Here is a 26,178-nt window from a genome sequence, read left to right as displayed (position 1 = left end):
AGGACCTGGGAGTCTTGGTGGATGACAAGTTGACCATGAACCAGCAGTGAGCCCTTGTGGCCAGGAGGGCCAATGGTATCCTCGGGTGCATTGGGAAGAGTGTGGCCAGCAGGTGGAGGGAGGTGATTTGACACCTCTACTTGGCCCTTATGAGGCCACATCTGTAGTGCTGTGTCCAGTTCTAGGGTCCTCAGTACAAGAAAGACAAGGAGCTACTGGAGGGTACAGCTACAAGGATGGTACAGTGAAGGGCCACAAAGATGATAAGGGGTCTGGAGTATCTCTCTTATAAAAAGAAACTGTGAGAGCTAGGCCTGTTTATCCAGAGAAGAGAAGACTGAGGGGGGATCTCATCAGTGCATATAAATATCTCAAGGGTGGGTGCCAAGAGGATGGTGCCAGACCCTTTTCAGTGGTGCCCCATGACAGGACAAGGAGCAATGGCCATAAACTAAAACACAGGAAGTTTCATCTCAACACGAGAGAGAACTTCTTTACTTTGAGGGTGGCAGAGCACTGGAACAAGGCTGCCCAGGGAGGCCATGGAGTCTCTCTCACTGGAAACATTCAAAACCCATGACAACGTGTTCCCATGTAACCTGCTCTACGGGACCCTGCCTTGGCAGGGAGATTGGACTAAATGATCTCCAGAGGTCCCTTCCAACCCTACACAGTTCCATGATTCTGTGATTCGTTGTAGGTACCTTCCAACTGAAAATATTCTATAAAATTCCCCAACAACTTGAATTACTAAGAAATTATGCAAATCAGAATTGTAAAAAAAGACCAGCACATATGAAAATAAAACAGAATTGCAGATACAACTGAAAAGACCACGTGAAGTCAACCTTGCAGACAGTGTTTTATTTTGTTGGGTTTTGGGGTTTTTTGAACTCCAGTCTGAAGTTCTTCCTTTTGAAAAGGAATATTCCCATAGATCTACTTGTAGCAAATTATCTCCAGTTAAGAGGATATATAAATCTTGTGAAATTGCTATACAAAAACTGATGGTTTTGCAGAGTACAGAGTTTTGTGGCAAAATGAGATGCTGATTTTGACTATGGATTCCAAAGTGTCATAAAAATTAATAAAAGATTAATAATGAAATAGATCTTTCTGCTATTTGAATAGAGTATTATGTTTGTAATACAGAAAAAAAAAAAAAAGAAAATGTTTCAAAACAGAAAAGTTCTCCGACAGCTAAAAATACTGATAGATGAGAAGTTAAAGAGATGTTACTTAGGTAGTTACTTTCACTTCATCTCAAAATGCTCAATTTCTATTCAATAACATTACTCAGATACTAATCTAGAACAAAAATAGCTGATAGCTAACAGCGGCCACATTTAAAAGTTTTCCAGGGAAAATCTGCAAAGGACAAACTAGTTTTTATTCACTACATGGAGTGTCTCAAGGGAGATAAACTTTCTTTTCCTGAAGACATTATAAAAATCCCTCTTCAATTTGCTTCACAACATCACTGTCAAATTAATACAGTTCCTAAGAAAAAGTGAAATTTCTGAAACTTAAAGTATATTTTTCATGCATACCCCCTTGCTGACTGAGACTCTGCATTTCCCTTTCTCTGCGATCTAGTTCAGCTGCTTTTCTTTCCAGTTCTTCCTGACGCTTTAGCAGTTCTGCCTGGGCCAAGGCATGCTCCTGAACAAAACAAGCATCATTAGATACTGTTAAAAAGTATGAACACAGCATAAATATTCCAAGTCTGTTTGCTACAATTAAGCATCTCCAGTTATGGCTGAAGACTGACCCAATATTGCACAAATTCACATAGTAACCAATTACTTAAAGGCAGTATTAACTTTAATTAGGAAAGCAGCGCTTATTTATAAAAGACATCATTCCAGAAGTATATTTAAATAATTATAACTAAAAAGAACCTTAAAAAGTGCCTACAAGTTGCAGACAAACCTTAGCAATTTGTGTGTAGGCAGGTGGTTCTTCTGTTGGTTTCATTATTGCTGGCTGGGTACTGGGTACATTAGGCATTTTCACATTTCCTGGAGGAGGCTAAGAAAACAAAAGACAATTACTGGGAAACAGTCCCCTTTTCTAATAAACTTCTCTTCATTAAACCTGTAAGAAACAATCTAGTTGTTTTAAAGGAAGTATTACTGATAAACTGAAAATCTGATATGCTGCCTGCAATATTTAAAACCTTCAGGAATAAGATGTTAACTGTACTCTGTGGTGCAGTGTTCTGCTTACTTGGTTTCACACTGCACTACTTCTGATAAATACTCATGGAATTTTATAAATCAGTCAAAAGTAAAGAGAATTTTAATTTTGTTCAGACATGAATATGAATACAGTTTCTGTTTCAGAGAATTGCAGCATTTAACAGTGATCTATTAAAATTCTGAAACACAATGGCATTCATTAACAATGTCTTCCAGAGTCTTCTACTTAACAAAGGCTTATATCACCTGGCTAACGAGAGAAGCAATGTACCATATTAAATTTTCAGTTCAAGATCCATAATCCATTGTTTGACTATTTCACCAGCATGTACCGTAGTACCTGGCTGGCAATTCACTCACTTGGTTACCATCTATAAGAATACAGCTTATAAGGAGCTTTCAGTGGCTCAGTTTTTGATTTTTTGTTTTAATTTCTCCCCTCCTTATTGCCATTTGCCATTTTCTCTGATTTTCTCCACTTTTTTTATCACACACAATATTAACCTGCAGCTATCAAACAAATGAAAAAGACTGAAGTTGCCTAGAATGAAGTTATCAACTGAACGTGACCAAAGCAGATCAGTATAGCACTACTACAATGTATTTTATTCTTAAATAGGCTTAGGGGTAAACTACAATTCTTTGTGTAGAGCTTGCAACTTGAAAGACTTCCCTGTTCTGTCATCTTGTGATACAGAGAACCACTTGTTCCTAATAAGACTGAAATCAAGAACAAAGATACAGAGAGAACTTTCGAGTTTTCAACACAAAAGCACCTTAAAAGACAGCAGGAATCAAATAATATCATTAACTTGGCAAGCTATGACTTGAATCACATTATTGCAATCTTTTAAAATACACAGATGCAATCACTGAGGAGAAAATATGACACCTGAGTGAACTTCACCTCTGTGTGTGATATTGCAGCACATCTCAGCAACAGCATCTGATTCCAGCATTTCAAAATTATCTTTTCATCTTATATGTCAGAATATTGAGATATCAGAGCAGTCTCATTTCTCAGAAATAGACAGGATAATGGTCTTCCTTCAGCCCTCACACCTTAAAAACCATAGAACCATGTAATAACACGAAGGAGAATACTGCATTTCAAGCACTGCAGTGCAAGCAAACAGCTGCTCTGAGTCTCATGTTGTTAGATCTGTGTGCTACAGTCCATTACTTAACACAGGAATGAAACAGCAGTCAAGACAACTTCCATGTCTGCTTGAAGATTAAAGCCTCTGTCTGTGTACAGGTCTGCTAAAAAAACTCCAACAAAATAAATCCTGAACAAACAAAAACTCCAACCAACCAACCAAATAACATTTATTATTAGTAGACTTTCCTCCCCTGCTCCTAACTGCCCAGCAAAGAACTCGTACCTCCTGACTTCCTAATTTCTTGAATATTTTTAAAACCTTTTTCTATAGTGAGTGTGACAGCTGCCCCTGTTTCTTCCTCTGGTACAAAGTCCACTGACATAGATTCCAGTTCATGCTTTAGCCATTTTCCATCTTAGTTTTCTTAACAGCTCACTACATATTTCCTCCAAGTTGTCACTTCTCAAAAGTCTGTTCTATTGAGAAATCAAGTTTAAGACACTTACCCTGCAAAGAAACAATTCATTTAGCTTTTTCTTATATCATTATTTTCTATTAGTATTCTTAAAATCTTAAAGGATGGCATAAGCTTCCTGATTCCAGGAAAGAAAGTTTCCCAAGCTGTTGCCCAAATTTTAACTCAGAGCTTTGAGCTTGCGTTATGGTTTCACACTTTGTTTGGTGGAGTTTAAACTCCTAAGCTTTCTTTGAAAACAGCTTCCACATTTCCAAAGGCTGTCCTTCCCCAGTAGCACACTTGACAAAGCAGCAAAAAGCCAGTACGAGAAGTCTCTTTTTATGGTACATCTAAAGAAGTTATTTTTAAGCTACAGTAAGTATGTCTACACTATTCATGAATGCGTAGTATCACTTCTGATTTATTTCATATCACTTCATGGAATTCATGCACAAAGTACACAAAGAGCTTAAAAGTGAATCAGAAGTAGTATAGAAAGGCAAGAAAAAAATCATGCATCTGCTTCAACATCCATTGTTAATTTTTGCTGGTATCACTCCAGAATTTCTGCTAGGTTGATACATATATTAAGAATATAATCCCAGCAAAAGTTACATTCTAGCCATTGTATTCACGTGATACAGCCTGCTGCTGAAATACAGTAGTATTTCTTCAGTTAAGTACAGAAAAAGCCATCCATGTTTTCATTTACAACTGTATTTTTGTACTTACTTAGCTTAGCTTCATAATGTGTGCACAAGGAAACAAAGTTATCAGTGCTCAAAAATTACCTCCAAATGGTGGAAGTTCAATATTGCTTTAATGTGTTTTTCCAGGTTATTATACAAAGATCAGAACTGAATGCACAACAGGTACATAACATGTATCACAAATAATCTTATAGATAAAGAATCTAGTGAAGAAAGCATTGTGATCATAGAATATCTCAAGCTGGAACAGACCCATAAGGATCATGGAGTCCAACTCCCTGCTTAAATTGGCTAAGTAGGACTTTCCCTCATGGACCCATACTGGCTATGACCAATGACTGCACTGTCTCAAGTGTTTTTCACTAGCTCCCAGAATAACCTTCTCCATAATCTTGCCAGGCACTGCAGTGAGACTGATAGGCCTATAATTAATTCAGAGCTGTCCTGAAAACAGGGACAACATTTGCCAGCTTCCAGTACCTTTCCACACTCCCAAGACCCCTAAAATATAATGGAGAGAGGACTCATGATAACACTGGCCAGCACTTTCAATACGCTGGGATGAATTCCATCAGGTGCCATTGACTTAAGCGCATCCAGCTGGAGCAGCTAGTCTTGAACAACTTCAGAGTTGGCTGGGAGTTTATAATGCCCCCAAGTCACAGGATTGCAGGGGTCCTTTGTCTGCTCTGTCTACATCCCTATTTGTGAGGTTACTCAAGTAACGGGCCAATGTTATCTTAAACATCCTTTTGCTATTAAACTTTTAAAAAGCCCTTTTTTGTTGTCCATCCACTGCTGGCTAGCTTGAATGCTCATAAAGCTTTGACCCCACAAATCTCCTCCCTGCAGTGGCAAACTCTCTGCAGCCTTTCTGTGTCACCTGTCCTTGCTTCCAATGTCCATATACTTTCCTTTTTTACCTACATCCTAGAAAAAAATCCCTGCTCAGCCAAGCTCGCCTTCTGCCCCACTTCCTTGAATTCTGATACTTTGAAACTGCCTGCCCTTGAGCTGTTTAAGAAATAACCATCATCATTGCTCTAAGTCTTCCTACCAAACTAAAGTACTTCTTTTTATAACCCTAATCAAAGCTGAGAAGCAAAAGAAATGCCACAGCTACTTAACATGAAACAAACAGAAGTATCCAGCTGCCTTGGAAGTATTCAGCTACTGCAGAGCTGCTTCTGTGTGGGCAGCAAGGGCAGCGTCATCAGCATAGAGCAGCTCCCGGATAAGATGATTTAAGGTCTTGGTGTGGGCCTTCAGTCACCTTAGGTTGAATAGGCTTCCATCAGTACAATATCGAATGTAGATACCATCTTCATCATCGAGGTCTGCAGTGGTCCTTTGGAGCATCATGCTGAAAAAGACTGTGAATAGGGTTGGTGCGAGAACGCAGCCTTGTTTCACACCATTCTTTATTAGAAAGGGCTCAGAAAGTGTGTTGCCATATCTGACTTGGCCGTGTTGATCCTCATGGAGTGAGATGATCATTTTAAGGAACTTGGGGGGGACAGCCTAAGCATTCCAAAATCTGCCAAAGACCTTTTCTGCTCACAGTATCGAAAGCCTTGGTGAGGTCAACAAAGGTTACATAGAGACCTTTGTTCTGTTCCCTACACTTCTCTTGCAGTTGTCTGAGAACAAATACCATGTCTGTGGTACTCCTGTTGGCTCTGAAACCACATTGGCTTTTAGGTAGAATTCCTTCTGCTACAGCAGGTATTAGTCTGTTCAAGAGTATTCTTGCCAGGATTTTGCCAGCAATGGAGAGCAGAGTAATACCACGGTAATTTGAGCAGTCTGATTTAATTCCTTTCTTCTTATATAAGGTGATGATGACTCCATCTCAAAGGTCTGATGGTGGTTCGACTAGTTCCCAACTTCACAGTACAAACTCCTGAAATTTAGCATGGAGTGCAAGGCCCCCATGTTTCCAGACTTCAGGTGGAATTCCATCAACCCCAGCTGCCTTGCCGATTTTCACTGATTAACATCCTGCTTCGCAGAGGCTGCTGAGCTCTTTGGGCTGGAAGTCAGCTTGAAGAAGACAGAAATTCTCTATCAACCGGCACCTCAGGAAGTCTCCCATCATCCCCACATCACCATTGGTGAATCAGTGCTCAAATCAGTGCAGCAGTTTAATTACCTAGGTAGCCTCATCTCCTTGGATGGTAAGATTGACGGAGAGATAGACAACAGGTTAGCAAAGGCATGTGGTGCTTTCAGAAAGCTTCATAAAAGAGTTTGGCGAAATAAACACTTGAAGAAAAGTACCAAGATCAGTGTTTACAGAGCCATAGTGCTGTCTACTCTCTTATACGGATCTGAATCATGGGTCATCTACTGCCACCACCTGTGTCTCCTGGAACGCTTCCATCAATGCTGTCTCCGCACAATCCTAAACATCCACTGGTCAGATTATGTGACTAATACATCTGTTCCAAAACAAGCAGCAGTCACAAGTCTTGAGGCCATGTTGCTGAGAACACAGCTGTGTTGGGCAGGGCACGTCTCAAGGATGAAGGACCACCACCTCCCTAAGATCTTGCTTTATGGTGAACTTGCCACCGGCTGCCACAAGAGAGGAGCCCCAAAGAGAAGATACAAGGACTCCCTGAAACAACATCTCAGCCTCGGCCATATTGATCAACATAACTGGTCTACTCTGGCCTCCAATCGGGACGTCTGGAGACACACCATCTATAACGCTGCTGATGCTTTTGAGAAAGCACGCAGGATCACTCTCGAGGAGAAAAGACAAAGCAGAAAGAATCGTGCCTTACAGAATATACCATCTAAGGAGTCTTTCTGCTGTGCCTTTTGCAACCAGACGTGCCTATCTCGTATTGGCCTTTTTAGCCACCAACGCGCTTGCAACAAATGTGGGTAGAGCCCTCCCCAAATCTTCGTTCGCGAAGCCTAGCCATGATTCAGCTACTAAAAAATGCCCAACAAAAACCCCTGCAAAACACAGCTATACAGTTTGGGATTTTCCTAGAAGCAAGAAGTAAAGAAGTTGTATTAGTACACCTTTAAGCTCTAGCATTGTGCTGAAGTTTTGAAGATCTGTATGGACTTAAATAAAGTTCAGCCAAAATACAAGATTATCTATTATTGGACTGATGTAGTTAGTAAGGAAAGAGTACAGAGCGCAGGAAAAAAGAGAGGGAAAAAAATTTATTTGTGAGAACATTTTGTCAGAAGCCACTTAACATGTTCTTTTGTCCTATATAAATATACAGTATACAGCAATCACTGAAAAAACAGACGTTCAATAAAAATGTACACAAGTAAAAATAACCTCAAGAACCAGGGAGAACAGAGGTTATGCACCTCAAGCCTTAATGCAAACAAGGTACTCAAAAACAATTGCTGCTTCACACATGCACTTAAAACCTACTCAATAACAGTCAAATAAATAATAATTTACTAGCTTAGAATACAAAGCAGTAAGGCAGACAGTTCTTTATACAGTTATTAAAAAGGCCATACAAAGCACAGTTCTAGATGCTAATGTCTTTCACCAGTTTCCAATAGACGGTAGGCACGAGTTTGATCTAACTGCCATCTCTGATGCTAGCTCAACTAACAATTAAGCTAACTTCAAAATGAAAAGCTGTAAAACAGTTACAGTAAAAACACTATTGGAAAATTAGCCTGCATAGAGTAGGTTCCTTACATTCTGAAATGGGAGATGTATTTTCAAGCTGTTCTATTGAAAAAGTCTGAAATGGCCCAAGTGCTATCGTGCAAGATGCATGAAGGCTAAAACTGGAGGCATTCTGAAAAACAGTAGCTTAGATTTACGTTTTCAAAGCTTGGCAAGTATGTATGTATGTACGGCCAGTCTTCGCGAACGAAGATTTTGGGAAAGGTCTTTTACCTTTCCAGCCTGCGCAATGGATTTTTTAGGTGAGACACAGCATGCGCTGAACTGAGCCCACCCTTTAATCCTAAGGTTCATCTGCCGGGGCCAAGCGAGCTTGGACAATGGCAGTGAGGTCCTCAGGACGTAGGTTTGTTTAGAGTGACCTTCTCATAGATGGATGGCCTCACAGGGCTAACGAGCTCCATCTGCCCGGGGGACCGGGGATTCGAACCTGGGTCGCAGCGGTGAGAGGGCCGCATCCTAACCACTAGGCCACCAGAGGTCCCAAACTTGGCAAGTAACACACACTTAATACAGAGAAGACCTGTACATAGTCAATGTAAATCATACTGAGGAAATACTATTACCAAGCCGTCAGATTACAGGTAGTTACGGGAGTAATTGATTTGCAATTTAGACTCAAAGCAAACATCCATTTTCTAAGGGCACCTCAAACGTTTTATCAGCACAAAACATGTAAGTGCAAGAGACACACTTGGTCCATAACCATCAAAATCCTGAAGATGTCAAAGTAGGTGGCTGCAGGAACTAGTTTTGAGAATTAACGGACATTTCATAAAGACACTGAGCTTCATAACTATTAAGTAAGCAGAACAGGAATTCTTATCTGTTTATCTACTTTTGTTTATGTTATTTTTTATTTTTATTGACAGAGGATTTCTAGGAATAAAAATTGCTGAGGCATCTTTGAAGGAAATCAGTGAATCAGGCACTTGCCAGGTAACTCCTTGACAAATGTGGTTCAGAGCAAGCATCTCAAAACCTACTGCGCCTTCTTTTGACTCATAAGTAAGATCAGTAGACACAGGCTAAGATTCTTAGGTGGCTTCAGGGCAGCAGAAATCAAGCCTCTTCCTCCCCTCTCAAACACTGGAGTGAGGGGATGACATCCAGAGGGACCTGGACAGGCTTAAGAGCTGGGCCCATACAAAACTCATGAAGCTGAACACAGCTAAATGCCATGTCCTGCACCTAGGCAGAGGCAATCTCAAGCACAAGTACAGGTTGGGTGGAGGATGGATTGAGAACAGCTCTGACAAGAAGTACTTGAAGGTGTTGGTGGATGAGAAGCTTGACAACGTGCACTTGACAGGCCAGAAAGCCAATTGTATCCTGGGCTGCATCAAAAGAAGCTTGACTAGAAGCGGCCCAGCTCAAGGAAAGTAATTCTGCCCCTCTTCTCTGCTCTCAAGAGACCTCAACTGGATTACTGTAGACAGCTCCAGGCCCCCAACATAAGAATAACATGAGAAGAGTGAGTCCAGAGGAAGGCCAGAGAGATGATCAGAGGAATAGAGTACCTCTCCTGCAAGGACAGGCTGAGAGTTGGGATTGTTCAGCCTGGAAAATAAAAGGCTCCAGAGTGACCTAATTGTAGTTTTCCAGTACCTGAAGGTAGCCTACAACTAAGATGGAGAGAAACTTTTTACAAGGGTATGTAGTGACAGGACAAGGGGTAATGGCTTCAAACTAAAAGAGGGCAGATTTAGATCAGATCCTCACCACCTTTTATCATGAAGGTGGTAAGGACTGCACTAACCTCCAGCCACCAGTAAGCAGATAATATATTATGCTATCTCACCCACATTTGGACAGGAAAACTAAGTCAACTGTTTTTACAGGGACTTTCTTTCATAGGGGTATATGACCCCTCACTGACACATTATGATAACTTGAATATATCATATCTTGAAATTCAACTAAGCCCACTCTACAACCACCCTATTTGTTCCTACCCCAAAGGTACTTCTGAGATTGATTATTCTATTTCATGCCTTGCTCTCAAAGCAGCACTGAGGGAAGAAGCAAATCATTACAACCACTCTTAAAAAAGTTGTGTTAAAGAGTCTATATTCGATTCCAGGCAAAAAAAGTGTAATAACTGAATAGTATCACAATAGCAACAGCTTGAGCTGGATGCCTCCAAGAGAGACCTAGAACAAAAAAATCCCTGGGCTTTTACACCCTTAAACCCAATGAATCCATTCTTCACATGCTCTTTATGCACCCTGCACATGCCTTTTGGTCCCATGGTGATTTTTGGTCTGGGGTCTTCTGGTTCTTTTTCTGTAGGTGTTTTTACCTGGACAGGCTGCAGCTTCTGTTGACAGTTGCAGCTTCTTAATCCTTCAGTTTGCACTAGTCTCAGAGCCCTCCTTCACAAAACTAAGTAACAGTTCAAGATTAGTTCAGCTTTTCAAGGTGAAAGTTTGCAGTTTGCAGCCTAAGGCTGCAGTAAAACTCAAACAAGACAATAAGGTTAAAAAAATCCATCTAACTAAACTTGTCCACAACAACTGACTGGAGACAAATCGTCAAAAGAAGTTCTCTCTTGAACTGATTTCCTCATATGAGTGAAGTAGTTTATTTACTGGGGGCACGAGGAAGACTTCCACAAGAAGCCAGGTGTGGATGGTCAATTCGGTTTCCTACAGACTCATCACTCTGTTTAGATGCAAGACAGAAGGTGGGGAGCTACCCAGGAATTAACTGGGAAAAAATTCCACTGAAATATGTCTCCTGGGGAGGAAAAAAAAATCCACTAATGATTTTTTCCAATTTTTTAATGCAGCAATTTGAAATTGATTGCTATATGCATTGTGTATAGGTATATATGGCATACCTATATACACAGAGTGCTCAAAGGAGTTAAAAACTTAGAAGCAGCAAAACTTTGACAGAGTTTCATTAAATGATGAAGCAGAAATAGTAATTGTCTAATCTCATCTGTTCCTTGTTGATTTCAGATACATGACAAAAGACAGAATGTAATTTCCATGGTGACTGTTAGAGCTGGAGACAAAACCACTGAACATGCACTTCACTTCTCCTTTTCCCAGAGAGCTGCATGTTAAAATAAGTGCATAAGTAATAAAAAAAGTCAGAGCAGCTCAAGATTATATTTTTTTAAACAATACCTATTGTCTTTATAACAAATGGTCATTACAAAGCAATTTTGAAACTCCTCAAGCTTCCGAAAACTAAATCCAGCATAATTCCTGATATTATGAGCTAGGAGGAAAAAAATTTGGAGACTTACTTAATATTGTTGCTAGTTGTAAATATTCTGCTTTAAACAGCTGATCCAAGGCATACCCAAAACGAAGCTTCTCCCAGCATAGTATTTTAACACTGTATGAAATCTTATTGTTTCACTGCTGTGATGGCATGCTCTCCCTGCCCCCACCATTTCCCATAACTCTGCTCAAGGGGTTATAGCCAGTGACAGTTGTAATGGATCCATCTGGTCATGAAGTTTGGAATAAACTAACTGCTGTAATGGGTATGCAAATATGACTACAGGTCAATCATCTTACTCCATAAATAGCGGACAGCCCAGGGCCCCTTGAGCTCTCCCTCACAGCAGTGGGCTGCACACCAGGATCTCCCCTTGGGTAGGGACACCTCTCAAGGTTACTCCTCGGAGCTGAGAGATTCCTTGCCACAACATATTCTCAGTAAGTGATGCTAAACTTTGACATCTTAGCTAAGTGATAGAAGGATTTACTATGCACATATAATCCTTTAGACATAAACCATTGACTAAGTCTGGATCCATACACACCTAAACTCCCCTCAGGAAGGAGTTCAGGATGTAATGAGGTCCCTTCTGAAACTCATGACCCTCAGTGAGAGGGCTTTCCTGACAGTTTTGTATCCTCTAGGCAGTAATCAAATGTACCTTGCCATCAAATCTTGTTAAACCACTGTTGCATTTACTATTTTTTTAAATATTTTTAAAAATTATTTTAATTTTTGTTAAAATGCTGTTTTATATCAATTAAGATATAGCTGCTCCTCTTTAAAGAGTGAATTCTGTCTCTCCATCCATGACATTGCAAATACTCAAATATGAACATTCCCCAACAGCACTACAAGAACTACAGCCACAAGAAATAAGACTATATTTTAAACATACAGTATTTGACTGTTTATAAATTATATTGACAGACAGTAATCAGCCCTAAATTTTGCTAATATTGCACAACATCTTCACTGTCAACAACAGCCACTCAAAAATGCTGTTATCCCATTCCTTGTATTTCTCCCTGCCATGGATAAAAGCAGTGCAAGGTATATTGGAACTATATAAATTAGAGGTAAAAAACTACTGTGTATCTTTAATGTAAACTTTTCCTTTTACTGCTGCACCACAGGTTGTGGACTGTTACTTAAATACAACGTTTTTCTGATTCCAAGCAGCATCTGCATTAAGTGAAACAGAAATCAAAATAAAGACATTAGGGAAGTTTGCCACACTCACAAGGACAGACTATCAGAAATCGTGCTAAAGAGGGAAAAACTCAATTCTATTTTGATCCCTTCTCAGGGAGCCACTCTTCCTTAATAGGTCAAAGCTCACTTAAGTCAACCTTGCCACTGAATCCTCCAAATACTTAATGGGACTATTTATTCTTAACACATCTTCCACTACCTGTAGCTAGCCCATTTACAACGTCAGTCCCAACTGTGAAAACAATACCTCAGAAATCTAAGATTAACAGCATTATTAAGAAATTAATGTATTACTTACTGTTCTTGAATCAGAGAATGGATTATACTCATCTAGCCCTGGAGGAACATTTCTTGTCACTTGCGTAACAGAAGGATCCTAGGAGAGAAAACAGTTGTGTGAATGTATGCACATGTATATAACCAAAAAGTCAACATTTATATATTACATAAAACTCAGATTTTATTTCAATGTAAAAAAGGGGTTTTTTCACTTAAAAAGTCTGTAAACCTCCACCTCTTTATCTCCAAAATAACATCATTTCATTCTTAGCTTCTTATAAATCTTGATTAACACAGTAAAAAAAAAAAGTTAATTTGTCATTTGTTGATTTAAATGGAGAAGAGCTCTCACGAGAAAACACAAGAAAACTCTATCCTGCTATGTTGACCACTGGACTCCACAACTACACATTCAAAAAGCGCACCAGAAGAAAAGAGCTTTCTGTAATTCTTGGATGGCCCTACCCAGAAGCACACTTTCAGGAAGAGAAAAAGCATTTAATAAAAATGAAGCTGAGGGAACAGGGTCTCATAATGCTAAAAGTACTTCTGGTTCAGCTTCTACCTGAACTATCAAAATTTAGAAAAAAAGTGCATTTTTTTTCCTCAATTAACTATACAGTAAGAAAGACTGCTTGAGATATATCTTGAGAAAATTATTTCATTTCTCAGTGCTAGAGGCAGTTAGGCTTTTTTGACTCAGTCTTTAATGGCAATCTCTCTTCCCACACCATGAAGTGGGAGAACAAAGTCCCTCTCACTATTAATAGAAGATCAGGTTCATGACCACATGAGGAACCAGAAGGTATGTAAGTCTATGGGACCCAATGAGATGCATCCCTGAAGGAAGTGGCTGATGTAGTTGCCAAGCCACTCTCCATGATATTTGAAATGTCATGGCAGTCAGGGGAAGTCCCAGGTGACTGGAAAAAGGGAAACATCTTACCCATCTCTAAAAAGGGTAGAAAGGAGGACCCTGGAAACTACCACCCTGTCAGCCTCACCTCTATGCCTGGGAAGATCATGCAACAGATCCTCCTGGAAGCTGTCCTAGGGCACATGAAGGACAGGGAGCTGATATGAGACAGCCAGCACAGCTTCACCAAGGGCAAGTCCTGCCTGACCAACCTGGTGGCCTTCTAGGATGGAGTGACGACATCAGGGGACAAGGGCAGGGATACAGATGTCATTTGTCTGCACTTCTGTAAAGCCTTTGACACAGTCCCCCACAACATCCTTCTCTCTAAATTGGAGAGAAGGATTTGACGAGTGGACTGTTAGATGGATAAGAAATACCCACTATCCAGAGGGTAGTGGCCAATGGCTCAGAGTCCCAACGGGCATCAGTGACAAGTGGTGTCCCTCAGGGGTCCGTACGGGGACCAGTGTTGTTTAATATCTTCATGAACGACATAGAGGGATCGAGTGCACCCTCAGCAAATTTGCAGATGACGCCAAACTGAGTGGTGCAGTTGACACACCTGAAGGACAGGATGCCATCCACTGGGACCTGGACAAGCTCTAGGAGAGGGACCACGGGAATCTTAGAAGGTTTAATAAGACCAAGTGCAAGGAGCTGCACCTGGGTCAGAGCAGTCCTGGCATCAATCCAAGCTGGGGGATGAACAGGGGGAGAGCAGCCCTGCCAAGAAGGACTCGGGGGTGCTGGTGGATGAGAGGCTGGACACGACCCAGCAATGTGCACTCACAGCCCAGAAAGCCAATTGTATCCTGGGCTGCATCAAAAGCAGTGTGGGCAGCAGGTCAAGGGAGGGGATTCCACCCCTCTACTCTGCTCTGGTGAGACCCCACCTGGAGCCCTGCATCCAGCTCTGGGGTCCCCAGAACAGGAAGAACATGAACCTGCTGGATCAAGTCCAGAGGAATGACACCAATTTGATTAGAGGGACAGAGTACCTCATAGGAAAGGTTGAGAGAATTGGTGTTGTTCAGCCTGGAAAAGAGAAGGCTTAGGGGTGACCTAATTGTGGCCTTCCAGTACTTGAAGGGAGACTACAAGAAAGATAGAAAGAGACTTTTTACAAGAGCATGTCATAACAAGAAAGGGAGGATGGATTCAAACTAAAAGAGAGTAGGTTTAGATTAGATATTAGGAAGAGATTCCTTATTGTGAGGGTGGTGAGACACTGGCATAGGCTGCCCATTCCTAGACACGTTCAAAGCCAGGCTGGATGGAGCCCTTGGCAACGTGGTGTAGGGGAAGGTGTCCCTACCCATTGCAGGGAGGTTGGAACTAGATGACCTTTAAGATCGCTTCCAACCCAAACCATTCATGATTCTATAGAATATATGTCTAATTTTTTTAAAAAATACAGTAAGTGACTTAATCTACAGTTAATATAGAAATTATTAAGCTAAATAAAATAAAAATAAATTTAAAAGTAAAATCTAGTTTCTTAGAATCAGCATCTATTAAGGTATTAGCTTAGTCTTGCCCACAGTAACTTTATCTTCAGATGCAGGAACAGTATTTTCTTCATGGTTGCTGTCAAGTACAATATCAGTCTCATGAGACATCTACTCAACAGCAGCCATTTTCCAAAAAGCAGGAAAAAGTGGTCAAGTCAAATTCAGAAGAGAAATCAATATTCAGAAATACAATATGCACACAATAATAAATATCTGACAAAAGAAAGCCTTTTTTACTCCACGTGTTTTAGAGAAGACCAGGGGCAAAAAGCTTCTCAGATCTCTTCATACAGCTATTGTGACATTCTAAAATTGACAAATGAAAGGAAACATGCTGAAACAAACAAGTTGACTACAGCAGAAGTCTTAGTATTCAGAAATAAGCTGTACATTTAAATACACATGGGAAGTAGAGAAGGAAGCCCTCCATCAAAAGTCCATTGCCATTTTGAATTAACAATTGCTATAATTCTGTCAAATATTGCTATTGTTTGCTACAGATGAGCACCTCTGAAAAAAACTGAATGACCCAGAGGACATCCAATAACAGCTCTATTCAAGAAAAGTTTCATTACCTAGTAAAGAAAAAAAATTACAGTTGTATTGAAATACACACATCGAACCCCACCATGGCAAGTAGCATTCAAGTTCTGCTCTCAGAAAACTTGAATTAAACACTCTGGACTTCAACACAAGTTTGTGACCTGATTCTTCCACAAGCAGAAAGACTTAAGGAAAGGTATACCAGAGTTCCCAGGAAAAGAGTAATTGCATAGTTGCAGGATGTAAGTACCAACCTGGAGATTCATCCCTCTTCTATACTCCCTCATTGCTATCTTGTCTAATGCTAGACCTATCCTCAGCTCTTCCCAGATTGGGTGCCCAGGTATAGGTTGCTAGACTAATTGTCGGAGCACCTACACTGCATTAAATGACTGATGACAACAGGAGCTGCACTTCATATTTCAAAACACTACTTACAGTATTTCCAAAGAGATTAGACCTGACATCCCAAGGAACATAAGGAATTGTTTTGAATCATTTGCCCTACACTCATTGCATCTCATTTTAAAAATGGAGCAAATGCCAACTCATGTAAATACAGTGATGAAAACTGTGAAGCACTCATACTCACTGCTGCAGAATAAAAAAACATTGAATTTAGAAATTGTTCAGGGTTTCAATAAGAATATGAATAATAAATGTGCAGGACCACATACTCAGAGAAGAAGTGGCACTTAAATTAATGCCATCAAATTTCGATGTTGCATGACACACATATTCTAGCAGTTAAAAACAGTGAAAACTAATATTCCACAGGAATAAGTGAATCTACCCTGGTACAACTTATTTTCCATATCTGATATTCCACCCAGCCTTATCTGACCCAAACTCCTGCCAGTTCAGCCCCTGAGTTTCTGATCTTTTTATTTAACTATCAGTCATTCAACTACAGAACAGAATTAAGAACAGACCATTTTTCATACCTGGCTACTGTAGCTATTGGTGCACTTAAGTCACAGACAGTCATTTCAAATGGCATTTTTAAGACATGAACTAGTTTAGGAGACTGAAGTTTTAAAAAACTAGCATAACTTAATTTAACTGTTTTCCATCTAATCTTTCATTTTACCTGTTTCTTGCAGTCTCTCTCCTATAATGTCAATTTCAAAAGCAAAGATTAGCATCACACTTTTTTTTATCTCAATGAGTCAGGTACAAGCAGCAACCTACTTTTTATATCAAGAATGGAAAAGTCAGGGGAAAAAAAACAGAAAATACAAACAAAACCCCAAAAAGTACAACTCATTTGTATCTCACACTAGCAAGAGTACCTACAAAACTATTAAAAACATCTCCTGGGTTAACATCTAAAGTTAACAAATTATTATTACATCATTCAGATACAGATAAAATTAACTGAATACCCAGTTATCATAGAGAGTATACAAACACAATTGAGAATGTTTAAAATGGAGCAGAATAATCCATTCTACACGAGTTTTTACAGTTTTTTTAAAAACAAATTGAAGACAATAGACTTCTGTTGTCTAGGAGACCAAAACTAGTCATTAGCTACCAGCTTCACTAATACAGAAGAGACTAGCAAATTAAAAACTGAAGCAGTAAGATACATCTGTAACAATTCTTTGCATTACTGTTCACTGGAAATGGGTCCAGAATTGTTCCACCCTCAGTAAAAGGCTTTGATAGCATACATAATCCAGTAATATTCTGAAAAATACCATCAGCTAAGTTTACATTTTTAGTTGTGATTTGGATTTAAGTGAATAGAGTGAACTAGGAAACATCCTCTCCAAAGTGTCATTTGGGTTGTCAAAAAAATTTTTCACTGAGCGATGCCCATTTTTCTACCAAAAAGACAAAAGCATTTATCGTACGCACAAAAAAACTAACATGGGAAAAAAACAGGTTTGTGTTGCATTCTTTCTTCTTCCTGAGTGGAATTAAATTAATGACATCAGTGCTCTGCACAGAACATTTAATTGGCCAGCATTTTTCAGTTTGCTCCCAAGGACTAGCAGGGAAGTAAAAGCAGTATCTTATTGCAGAGGTCAAGAAACAGGATTTATAAACACTAAACGCTGATTTGGATAGAGATTATAAAGATTTTACAACGCATCAGCAACTGAAAACAATTTCAAGTAAAAATCTCTTAAGCTAAATAGAAAATAAATAGCTGAAAATAGGGACAGGGAAAAATGCATAGGATATGTTTACAAGGAAGAGAACACGAGGAACAAAGGTAACTACTAAGAAAATGGAATAATTAGGTAAATTTTTAACCCTCATTGACAAAGGCAAGAAGGCAAGACAATTAAGTATCTTCCAAATCCTCGATACCAGGAGTATTGTAAATCAAAAGAACACGATAATCACCTTGTTTAGAAAAAAAAGCATAAAACTGAAATGCTACACTTAAAAGTAACAGAATTTTTCTCTTTTGTTTCTTTTTTCTTTTTTTAAATTTACATGGAATTCATAGGACAGTGCCAAATATCTGAGTAAGCTGACAGAAGTATACCTGGTTAGTCCTAGGAAAAAAAGACTAAGGAGAAACAATATACTAAGAACATAAAAATGTATTTTAAAAGAAGGGGATTAATTATTTTTAGTGAATGAAATAAAAAGAAGAAAACATGGAAAACACCTTATCAGTTATACATCTCCTTTAGTACAGCCTTGGGAAGAATGAGCTACTGAAGAAGACTGTAGAAATCTTCATTTTTTTAGTTCTACATTAACAATGATCTCTTAATGACTGGAGTAGTTGCAATCCAAGCCAGGAAAACAGTTCTCCTCATCACAAAAGCTCTTTAAAGAGAGCTTTGTATAATTCACTGTATCAACCCTATCACCTTCCTCATCATTCACTGGCCACCCTTCAGCTCTGCCACCCTACAATCTTCCTCTTTTACTTCAAGATTCCCACATATAAGTAAGTTTATCCAATCTAACTGCTTTACGAGTCACTGACATCACTAGTCTTCACTTTGCAGCTTCTTTGGCATTTACTGTTCCACAACCCCACCTTCACCTAGCTATGCATTTTCACTGTTGCTTTCTGTGCTTGGAAGGAAGTTCCAAGAAAGCAAGAGGCACAACCCCAACTACTCAACATGCTGGACTGAATCCAGACTGGTAATCCACCCTGTGGAAATCATGAGATCAGTTCCACAAATCTAGCAAAATCAATCCTGATCAATTAGGATTTCTTATCCCTACCACTCCTGCTGAAGGGCTTTGTTTTGCTACATGAAAAGGATACTCTCTTTCCATTTCAAATTAAATTCTCCATGGATTATGACAACTTATTCCCTATTTCCACTTCATATTAGCCTTTTTTAAAAATGTAAGCAACAGTAACAACACACTTTTCAGTAAGAGTTTATCCTGAGGTTCTGTGGATTTTGATTTGGGGAGGGGCGGAGGGTGAAGGGTGTTACAGTAACAGTTGTACTTCCTGCTCTCTGTGGAGTATTTCCTAAGATGACACCACTGTCTCAGAAAATTAAGTAAAAATGCAACACAAACATGCCTGAAACTATGTTTGTTGGTCTGAGCTTTTTGACTTCTTGACCAAAGAGAAAACTATCCATCCCAGCTTTCATAAATGAGATCTGGGGAGCAATCGTAGTTGTTGCTGTTTCAGTTGAAACTCTCCATATGATACACTTTGCTTTCAGTATGTCCTCGAGAGCATTTTTGGGAAGAGATTTCTGACAAAGCTTGCTTTTGAGAAAAAAAAATTATTTGGCTAGTGCTGGATATCAAAGCTTTATTCCTCCTGTGTTAACTGTTGGGTTTCAACTTTTAAATTAGGACCCAACAGATGATAAGCCTGCACATGAAGAATGTGTTTCTCAGTCCTGTAACACTCTGCATTCAGCTGGAGTGCATTAAGCCTCTGAAATTGCAATTTTCATATGTTCAATAAACACTTGGTATAAAGCAAAAAGCTGAACTCCCCCAAAAATTCCTCCTTGTTCATGCCAGAACAAGTTGCACATGGAAACGTTAAGTTTCAAGAAGCTACTAATGTTTTGATGCAGTGTCAAATACTGCTGGTTCTTCATACTTTATTTCTTCCTTCATCATCTCAGGCCCAAGAACAAGTAAAGGTACAGAAGTATCACAAACAACTACTGAATTGAGATTTCATGTTTCACTACCCTAATAGTACATTAGCAGTATAAACAGTTTACATTTAACAGTATAAAGGCAGCTTTAATGCATTGCACCTCAATAATATATTTTAACCTATGATTAAAAACCTCTTAGTACAAGTTGTCCTAAAAGGTTACATATGTAACACCTGGAGGAACTGATGAATTAAGAAGCAAAACAAAGACTATTTCTGTACTTAGAATAATAAAAAATATCTGAGTAGCCACACAACAGTTCTTCCACAACTGCAAGTTTAACATCTCATTCACTGATCATCCATTTCCCATCCCCCTTACAAAATGATGTTCAAAACATTTTCACTCCCACACTGCCAGAACACTATTATTAAATAGGGTAATGTAAAAGTAGCCAACTGAGGTTTCTTAAACTTGGCTTTCAAGCAGTGCCTGTTATATGCCACAATCATCCTATGGAAGCAGAGCTGTAAAGGGTTCTGAGCTACTGAGCAAGGCAAGTTCCCAACCCCTGAAACATAAAAGAACTTCAGAGGCTGAGAAGGCCAAATTTGTCCTAAAGCTTGTAAGCCTCATCTTGCAATGGAGTACTGGATACCTAACAAAGTATCACCTCCATCTCACAGCTCTTCTCAAATCGTTCTCCTTTCTCTCGTTCTCCAATATGCATGTTATGTTCCCTTTTGAAAAGTTAACTCTTAATATGTAGTGGAATAATAATACTAATGCAATATGTGCTGTTTACTAAAAATCTAGGGAAAAACTGCAGCTATAACAGATACTGAATATCTATTAAAACACTTTTTAAAAACAGTTTTAATAGACTATAATGCAGTTACAGCACTGATGATGCACACTCTTGAAAGCCAACTACCATGTAGGGCAGCTAAAGGACACTTCCACTACCATGATGTTCAGCATTAAATTATGCAAGATTTAGGGGAATTTATAATTTTTGAAGACATGAAGGGGACCCAGGAAGTAAAACTCAGGAAAAAAAAAAAATCTGTATTTTATGTCCTTTACTAATTTAAAGACAGACAACTTAAATCACTATATTTTATAGTCCGACAAAAGAATTAAAACTCAGCTATGCATACAGGCACACAACAAAACTTTTTCATTCTAAAGCTGAAATGCTGCAGAAACACTTTAGATATTAAGGGTCCCAATCCTTCAAAAATAATCAAGACTTCTTTCTTCCTGTAAGTTTCTATAACTTTAGCTTCACTTCAGCAATCAAAGTGTAAATTGTATAGATTCTGCTGCCACAGAAGGTAGCAGTCACTTGCACAATTACCTTCAGCATCAAATCTTCAGCTTGTACTTCCTGCCAAACCAGACAGGAGACTAATTTGTGTTCATATGAGTCAAGATGAAGTGTAATATCCAATTTATAAATGGAATTACTTCTGTAAATTTAAACTCTAACATATACTTAGCTCTAGCAACTCAAATAAACCTGTGACCTCAGTGGGAGTAATTAAGGTGCCTAATGCCATTTTTAGACCATTTCAGCCACCCATACAAGAAAGTCAGTCATGACAGAACTACATAAGATCTGTGTCTTTCTGGAGCAACAACGCAAACCTAACCACAGCCTGGACACCTAATCCTACCCAAAGAAACTACTCCCATACTTAACATACATTTGAGGTTTTCTCTGATTGTGTCGTTCCACACTAAAACTGAACAAGATAAAAAAATCTACATATCACATAGTAGTTTGGCCTTTCCTTGAAGGTCATCATTCACATTTGAATAGAAATGTATCTTAGTTTTCAGTTGTATCATAATTTCTATAGTGTCAAATACACACATCTGCTCAGAGCTAAACGCATCAGACAAACTGACCCAACAGAATTCATTACACTACTCAGTCTTTAAAATTCTGATTCTACAGTCACCCATAAATAACTGTTTCATATTTTTTGGTAATTAACAGTCAGCTCTCAAACCTTTTGCAGTGTGTCAACCAGGACACAAATGCCTGTGAAATTCATAGCCCTACTTAAAACTATAGATAATTCCGTTCTAAAAGGAAAAAAAAAATCAAACCCCAAGAACACAGAACCAACACATTTTTAGACTAATTGCTGATTGTTTCAGAGTAAATGAAACTTACAATGAACTTTGAGACTGCTATTTCAGAACCTCTGTAACTGTATCACCTCCCAAGACAGAAGAGTACAACTATCACCTAGCCTATGACACTAAAAAAAAAAAGAGACAGTTGCATTAGATATGTGCCTTTGTTTTTTCATACAAAATTTATTTCATGATGGTTTAGTCCATTCAAGATAAACTTAAACTAAACTGTCAGAGCCTTGAAGATTCCCAAATGCCTCCTAGGTGGTCAGACTCCGAGGAGGTTCATTACTAACAACTTACTTGGTCATCACAGGATTGTTGGCTGACCCTGTTTACTTCCACTGGCTGTGATCCTGACCCTGACTTGGCTTTTTAACTTGGGCTCAGATCCATCTCCTCTCTATGGACTTGCCCAGCACCGAATGCAGTTACAATCACCACACCTGCTCTGCTCACCCTGTTTGGGTGCTGTGGGACTGCACTGTTTGTTGGCGAGAACTTCACGAAGTGTGAATTCACACACACAAACTACGACAAGTGCCTCTTAGTAAAAGAAATTAAACAAATTTCATTACTAGACTGCTTTCATTTATGATACCTGAGGTTACATCAACTGAGTACTTCTTCACACTGCTGCTATACCAGATTATAGCAGGATTATCACATCTTCATTTGTATGGTACATGAATGCATCTTCTTCTGCATAACTTTAATGAGATCAGAAGTTTTTTAATGTTAGAATGTTACTTATCTGTTTGTTTCATTTTCTTTTATCTTCCAAACCAAAACATATCTAGGTATAGCATTGCTGGTACAGCATTAAGAGGACAATTATTTACAGATGAATACTAGGACTTCAGAAGTGTATTTGCCTTGAATTCAGTTCAAGTTTGTTGGTTCTTTTAAGAGTAAAAAAATAAAATGTAGAGGTTAGGTAGCCAAAATCTCAAAGTCTCAAAATCTACAGTGTTTTATGATCAATCCATGTAAGCTAATACTTGAAAAAAGAAATTCTATTTTACAAACTAAATTTCAGTTTTTCCAGCAGGTAAGTTAATTTTGGACTTCTGAAAGTATCAACTATCCAAAATACTGAGCAAACTAGACGTTTCTGCTTTACCTTTATCTTTCCAGGGAACATTTTTATTTGAATCAACATCAGGCAAGAAGCTCTGCTCTAATCGTTTCATAAAAAGACATAAGAACAGTCACAGGAAACCTCATAAGGAGATCACAGATAATTAGTAAAACCAAAATATTTAAGAAAAAGAATGATCTAACTTTAGACCTTGGCAACAACTCTTCCACGTGATGCCTTCCCCCCTCTTCTCTGCCATACTACTTTGTGATTACATTAGCACAGGAAGCATCTTCAAAAGCAAGGAAAACAACTAATCACATCATACATAAAATTATCAAGCAAAGACAAAAATATGAGTACATCTGAATACGGCGTTTGAACAATATGACTTAAGATTGTCAGGGTCCATCTGGAAATACCGGTTCTATGTGTAAAGTATTTTAAAACACATAGTCAGGCAAACCTTAAATGCAGACATGCATGAATACTTAGCAATTTTGAAGGTGTTTTGCCAATAAGATGGCAATCAAGCTTTGGCTTATGTATGAGACCTTCTGCCCCTTCAAGTTAAATGCATGGATAAGTAAAGGTATGCACGATTACCTTCTGTGAGCAGTAGAATGTTAGCAAAGACTTAAAGAAGTGAAAAAAGCCTCTGAAAAAGGAAAAGTGCCCAGCTTTCCTGAACCATCTTCTGCAAACAGAAGAAATCCGGAAGTGTGTCTAACAGTGAGCTTCAAGTTACAGCAAAGTTGTTATAAAGTCCTTTTATCATGATGCATTGCAGATGAGCAGCAGAGTATGGATTCTGCCCAGCAGCTGCAACAGAAGTGTTTCCCCAAAGAGAAACAGAGTGTTTCCCCAAAGTGTTTCGGAATAACCGAAAAATGGAATAAGCTACTGCACTTTAAGCAATGTCTTCAAACTGGAAGTATGGTTCAGGTAGGCCCCTAGCTTAGGTCTCAGAATCACTACACAGGACCAGTTAGCCCTGCAATGCAGGGGCAACCATCCTTCTTACAATACCCCTAACTGCTCTGGGTATCCATACACAATAAATTTTGCTAGATCTTGTTTTATTAACTATTACAAAAAACAAGGAAGGAGGAGGAAAGACACCACATACTTCTGTTGCTGAAGAAACATTCTAGAACAAAGACACCTTTTGGCTTGGTGCCAAAAGATATTTAAAAGAACAGCGCTTACTGATAATGGTACCAGACCAAACTATTGTTGGCAGCAAACCCAACACCAGGACTCCTGTTCATCTGGAAGGTCACCAATAAGTGAAAACAAAGGTTTTAGCCTAAGGAATTCTAGCCTAATGAATACTATTGCCTACGTCTTACGACTATAAGAACTAAACTAATGATTCAGACAGACTCTAAAGAACAGATGTCAGGAATGCTGTGCTTCCAGCATTTACATGCACAGAAGTATTCTTGAAATGTGACAGATCAATTTTTTAAAAGCCTAATTATTCCAGCTGACATCCTAAACTCACTGCCATGTACTATATGTGTGCTTTAAAGTGTCGGCAAAATTTCAGTGAGATTACCAAAGTAAGTAGCTCAATATGTTAGCAGAACTGGATTTAAATAATAAAGGAAGATCGGGAGGGGAAGCATCGAGGGAGGTCAGCTCATTTTCACAGCTGAAGCCAGAACAGTGAGTGAAGAAAGAATTCGCAGCTGTATGACAAGTCAGTAGTGCAAAATCCAAAATCTTTATAATACATTACAACACACCATTTTGAGATGCAGGGTAGAACTCATGTCCCGCCATCGGTACCCTGATTGCTCCGTGTGAGATTTTTCTCACACTCCAGAAACAAGTAAGTTTGATGGGGGTGGGAGAAGACTAGAGAGGAAAAAGACGGTAAACTCACTAAGCTTAACTATCTGGGTCAATCAGACGAAAGAAAAAAATACTGTAGTAGTGTTAGACACACAAAAAGCTACCGTCGAAATAAAAAAAAAAAAAAAAAAAACTAAAAACCCTCCCCCAAAAACCCAAAGCAAAACCCATCAAAAAAACCCCCAAAACAAAACAAAAACAAAACCCCCAAAAAACCAAGCCTCTTTTTTTCCCCTTCAACATATTGCACCTGAAACGCGACTTGTTATTTTAGCTACAGAAGGAGACACGGAACCCATAACTTGAGAAAACACTGCTTATCCTCGGTGCCCCGAGCGAGCCGCCCCCTCAGGGCCCGTTCAGGGCAGCGACCCCGTCCGCACCCCCTCCGGGGCCCTCACTCCCCCCTCCCGCGGGGTGCCCGCGGCTCGGTGCAACCCCACACCAAGGAACCCTCACGGCCGCCCGCCGCCCCGGCCTCACCTTGAAGGGGTTGTTGAGGTCCGGGTCGGCGAAGGGGTTGCTGTCGAAGTCCGACATGGCGCGGGCAGGCGGGCGCTGCGGTCCCCGGGCGGCGGCTCTGGCCCTGCGGCGGCGCCCTGACACTGCCGCTGTCGCTCCTGTTGTCCCCGCCGCTGTCACAGCCCTGCGGCCAGGGCCGAGCCCGCCCCCGCCGCCGCCGCACCGACCTGCCACGGACCGCCCAAAATGGCCGCCCCGGAAGTGAAGTTACGGGGCAGTACGGCCCAGGGAGGGGACAAAGGAAGGGGAGGGGGAGGTAGAGGAAGAGGAAGGGCAGCAGCAGCAGCAGCAGCAGCAACAACAACAACAACAACAACAATAACAATAACAATAACAATAACAACAGCTCCCGGGGCGGGCGGGCAAAGCAGGAGCAGGGGTTGGCAGAGGCTATTCTTGGGGCGGGGATGGAGGAGGACGGGAAGCGCCATTCTCGGGCTGAGGCCTCACCGTGGGGTGGAGGAGCTGCAGTCGGGCGGCTGTCCAGCCTCTCCGCTCTGGCTGGGGAGCGATGGGGGGCCCTGTCCCGCATCCTCGTTTGTCAGCGCCAACTGGGAGCTCCCCGGCTGGCAGCTGGGATGGGCTTGCCAGCGGGAGCGGTACGGGGCTCGGCCGGGGCGGCCCGTTGGGTGCCCTGGGGCCGCTCAGTACC

The 26,178-nt window shown here is 40.0% G+C and overlaps 1 protein-coding gene across 1 annotated transcript in view; it reads right to left on the bottom strand.

Moving 5' to 3' along the window:
- SCAMP1 (secretory carrier membrane protein 1) overlaps window positions 1-25,722 on the bottom strand; it is a 44,616-nt gene extending 18,894 nt beyond the window's left edge. Inside the window, exons 1-4 of the mRNA XM_027671508.1 lie at window positions 25,488-25,722; window positions 12,901-12,978; window positions 1,933-2,031; window positions 1,551-1,662 (exon numbers count right to left, since the gene is read on the bottom strand). Of these exons, the coding sequence (XP_027527309.1) occupies window positions 1,551-1,662; window positions 1,933-2,031; window positions 12,901-12,978; window positions 25,488-25,544 (346 nt within the window). The 5' untranslated portion in view covers window positions 25,545-25,722. The remainder of the gene's footprint in view (window positions 1-1,550; window positions 1,663-1,932; window positions 2,032-12,900; window positions 12,979-25,487) is intronic.
- Between the last annotated feature and the right edge of the window lie 456 nt (window positions 25,723-26,178).

This window comes from Neopelma chrysocephalum, unplaced genomic scaffold (assembly GCF_003984885.1).
Source record: "Neopelma chrysocephalum unplaced genomic scaffold, ASM398488v2 Primary Assembly neopelma1_97102, whole genome shotgun sequence".
Lineage (NCBI taxonomy): Eukaryota > Metazoa > Chordata > Aves > Passeriformes > Pipridae > Neopelma > Neopelma chrysocephalum.
The sequence above is the reverse complement of the archived record's forward strand: the minus strand, read 5'-3'. Positions and strand labels throughout refer to the sequence as shown.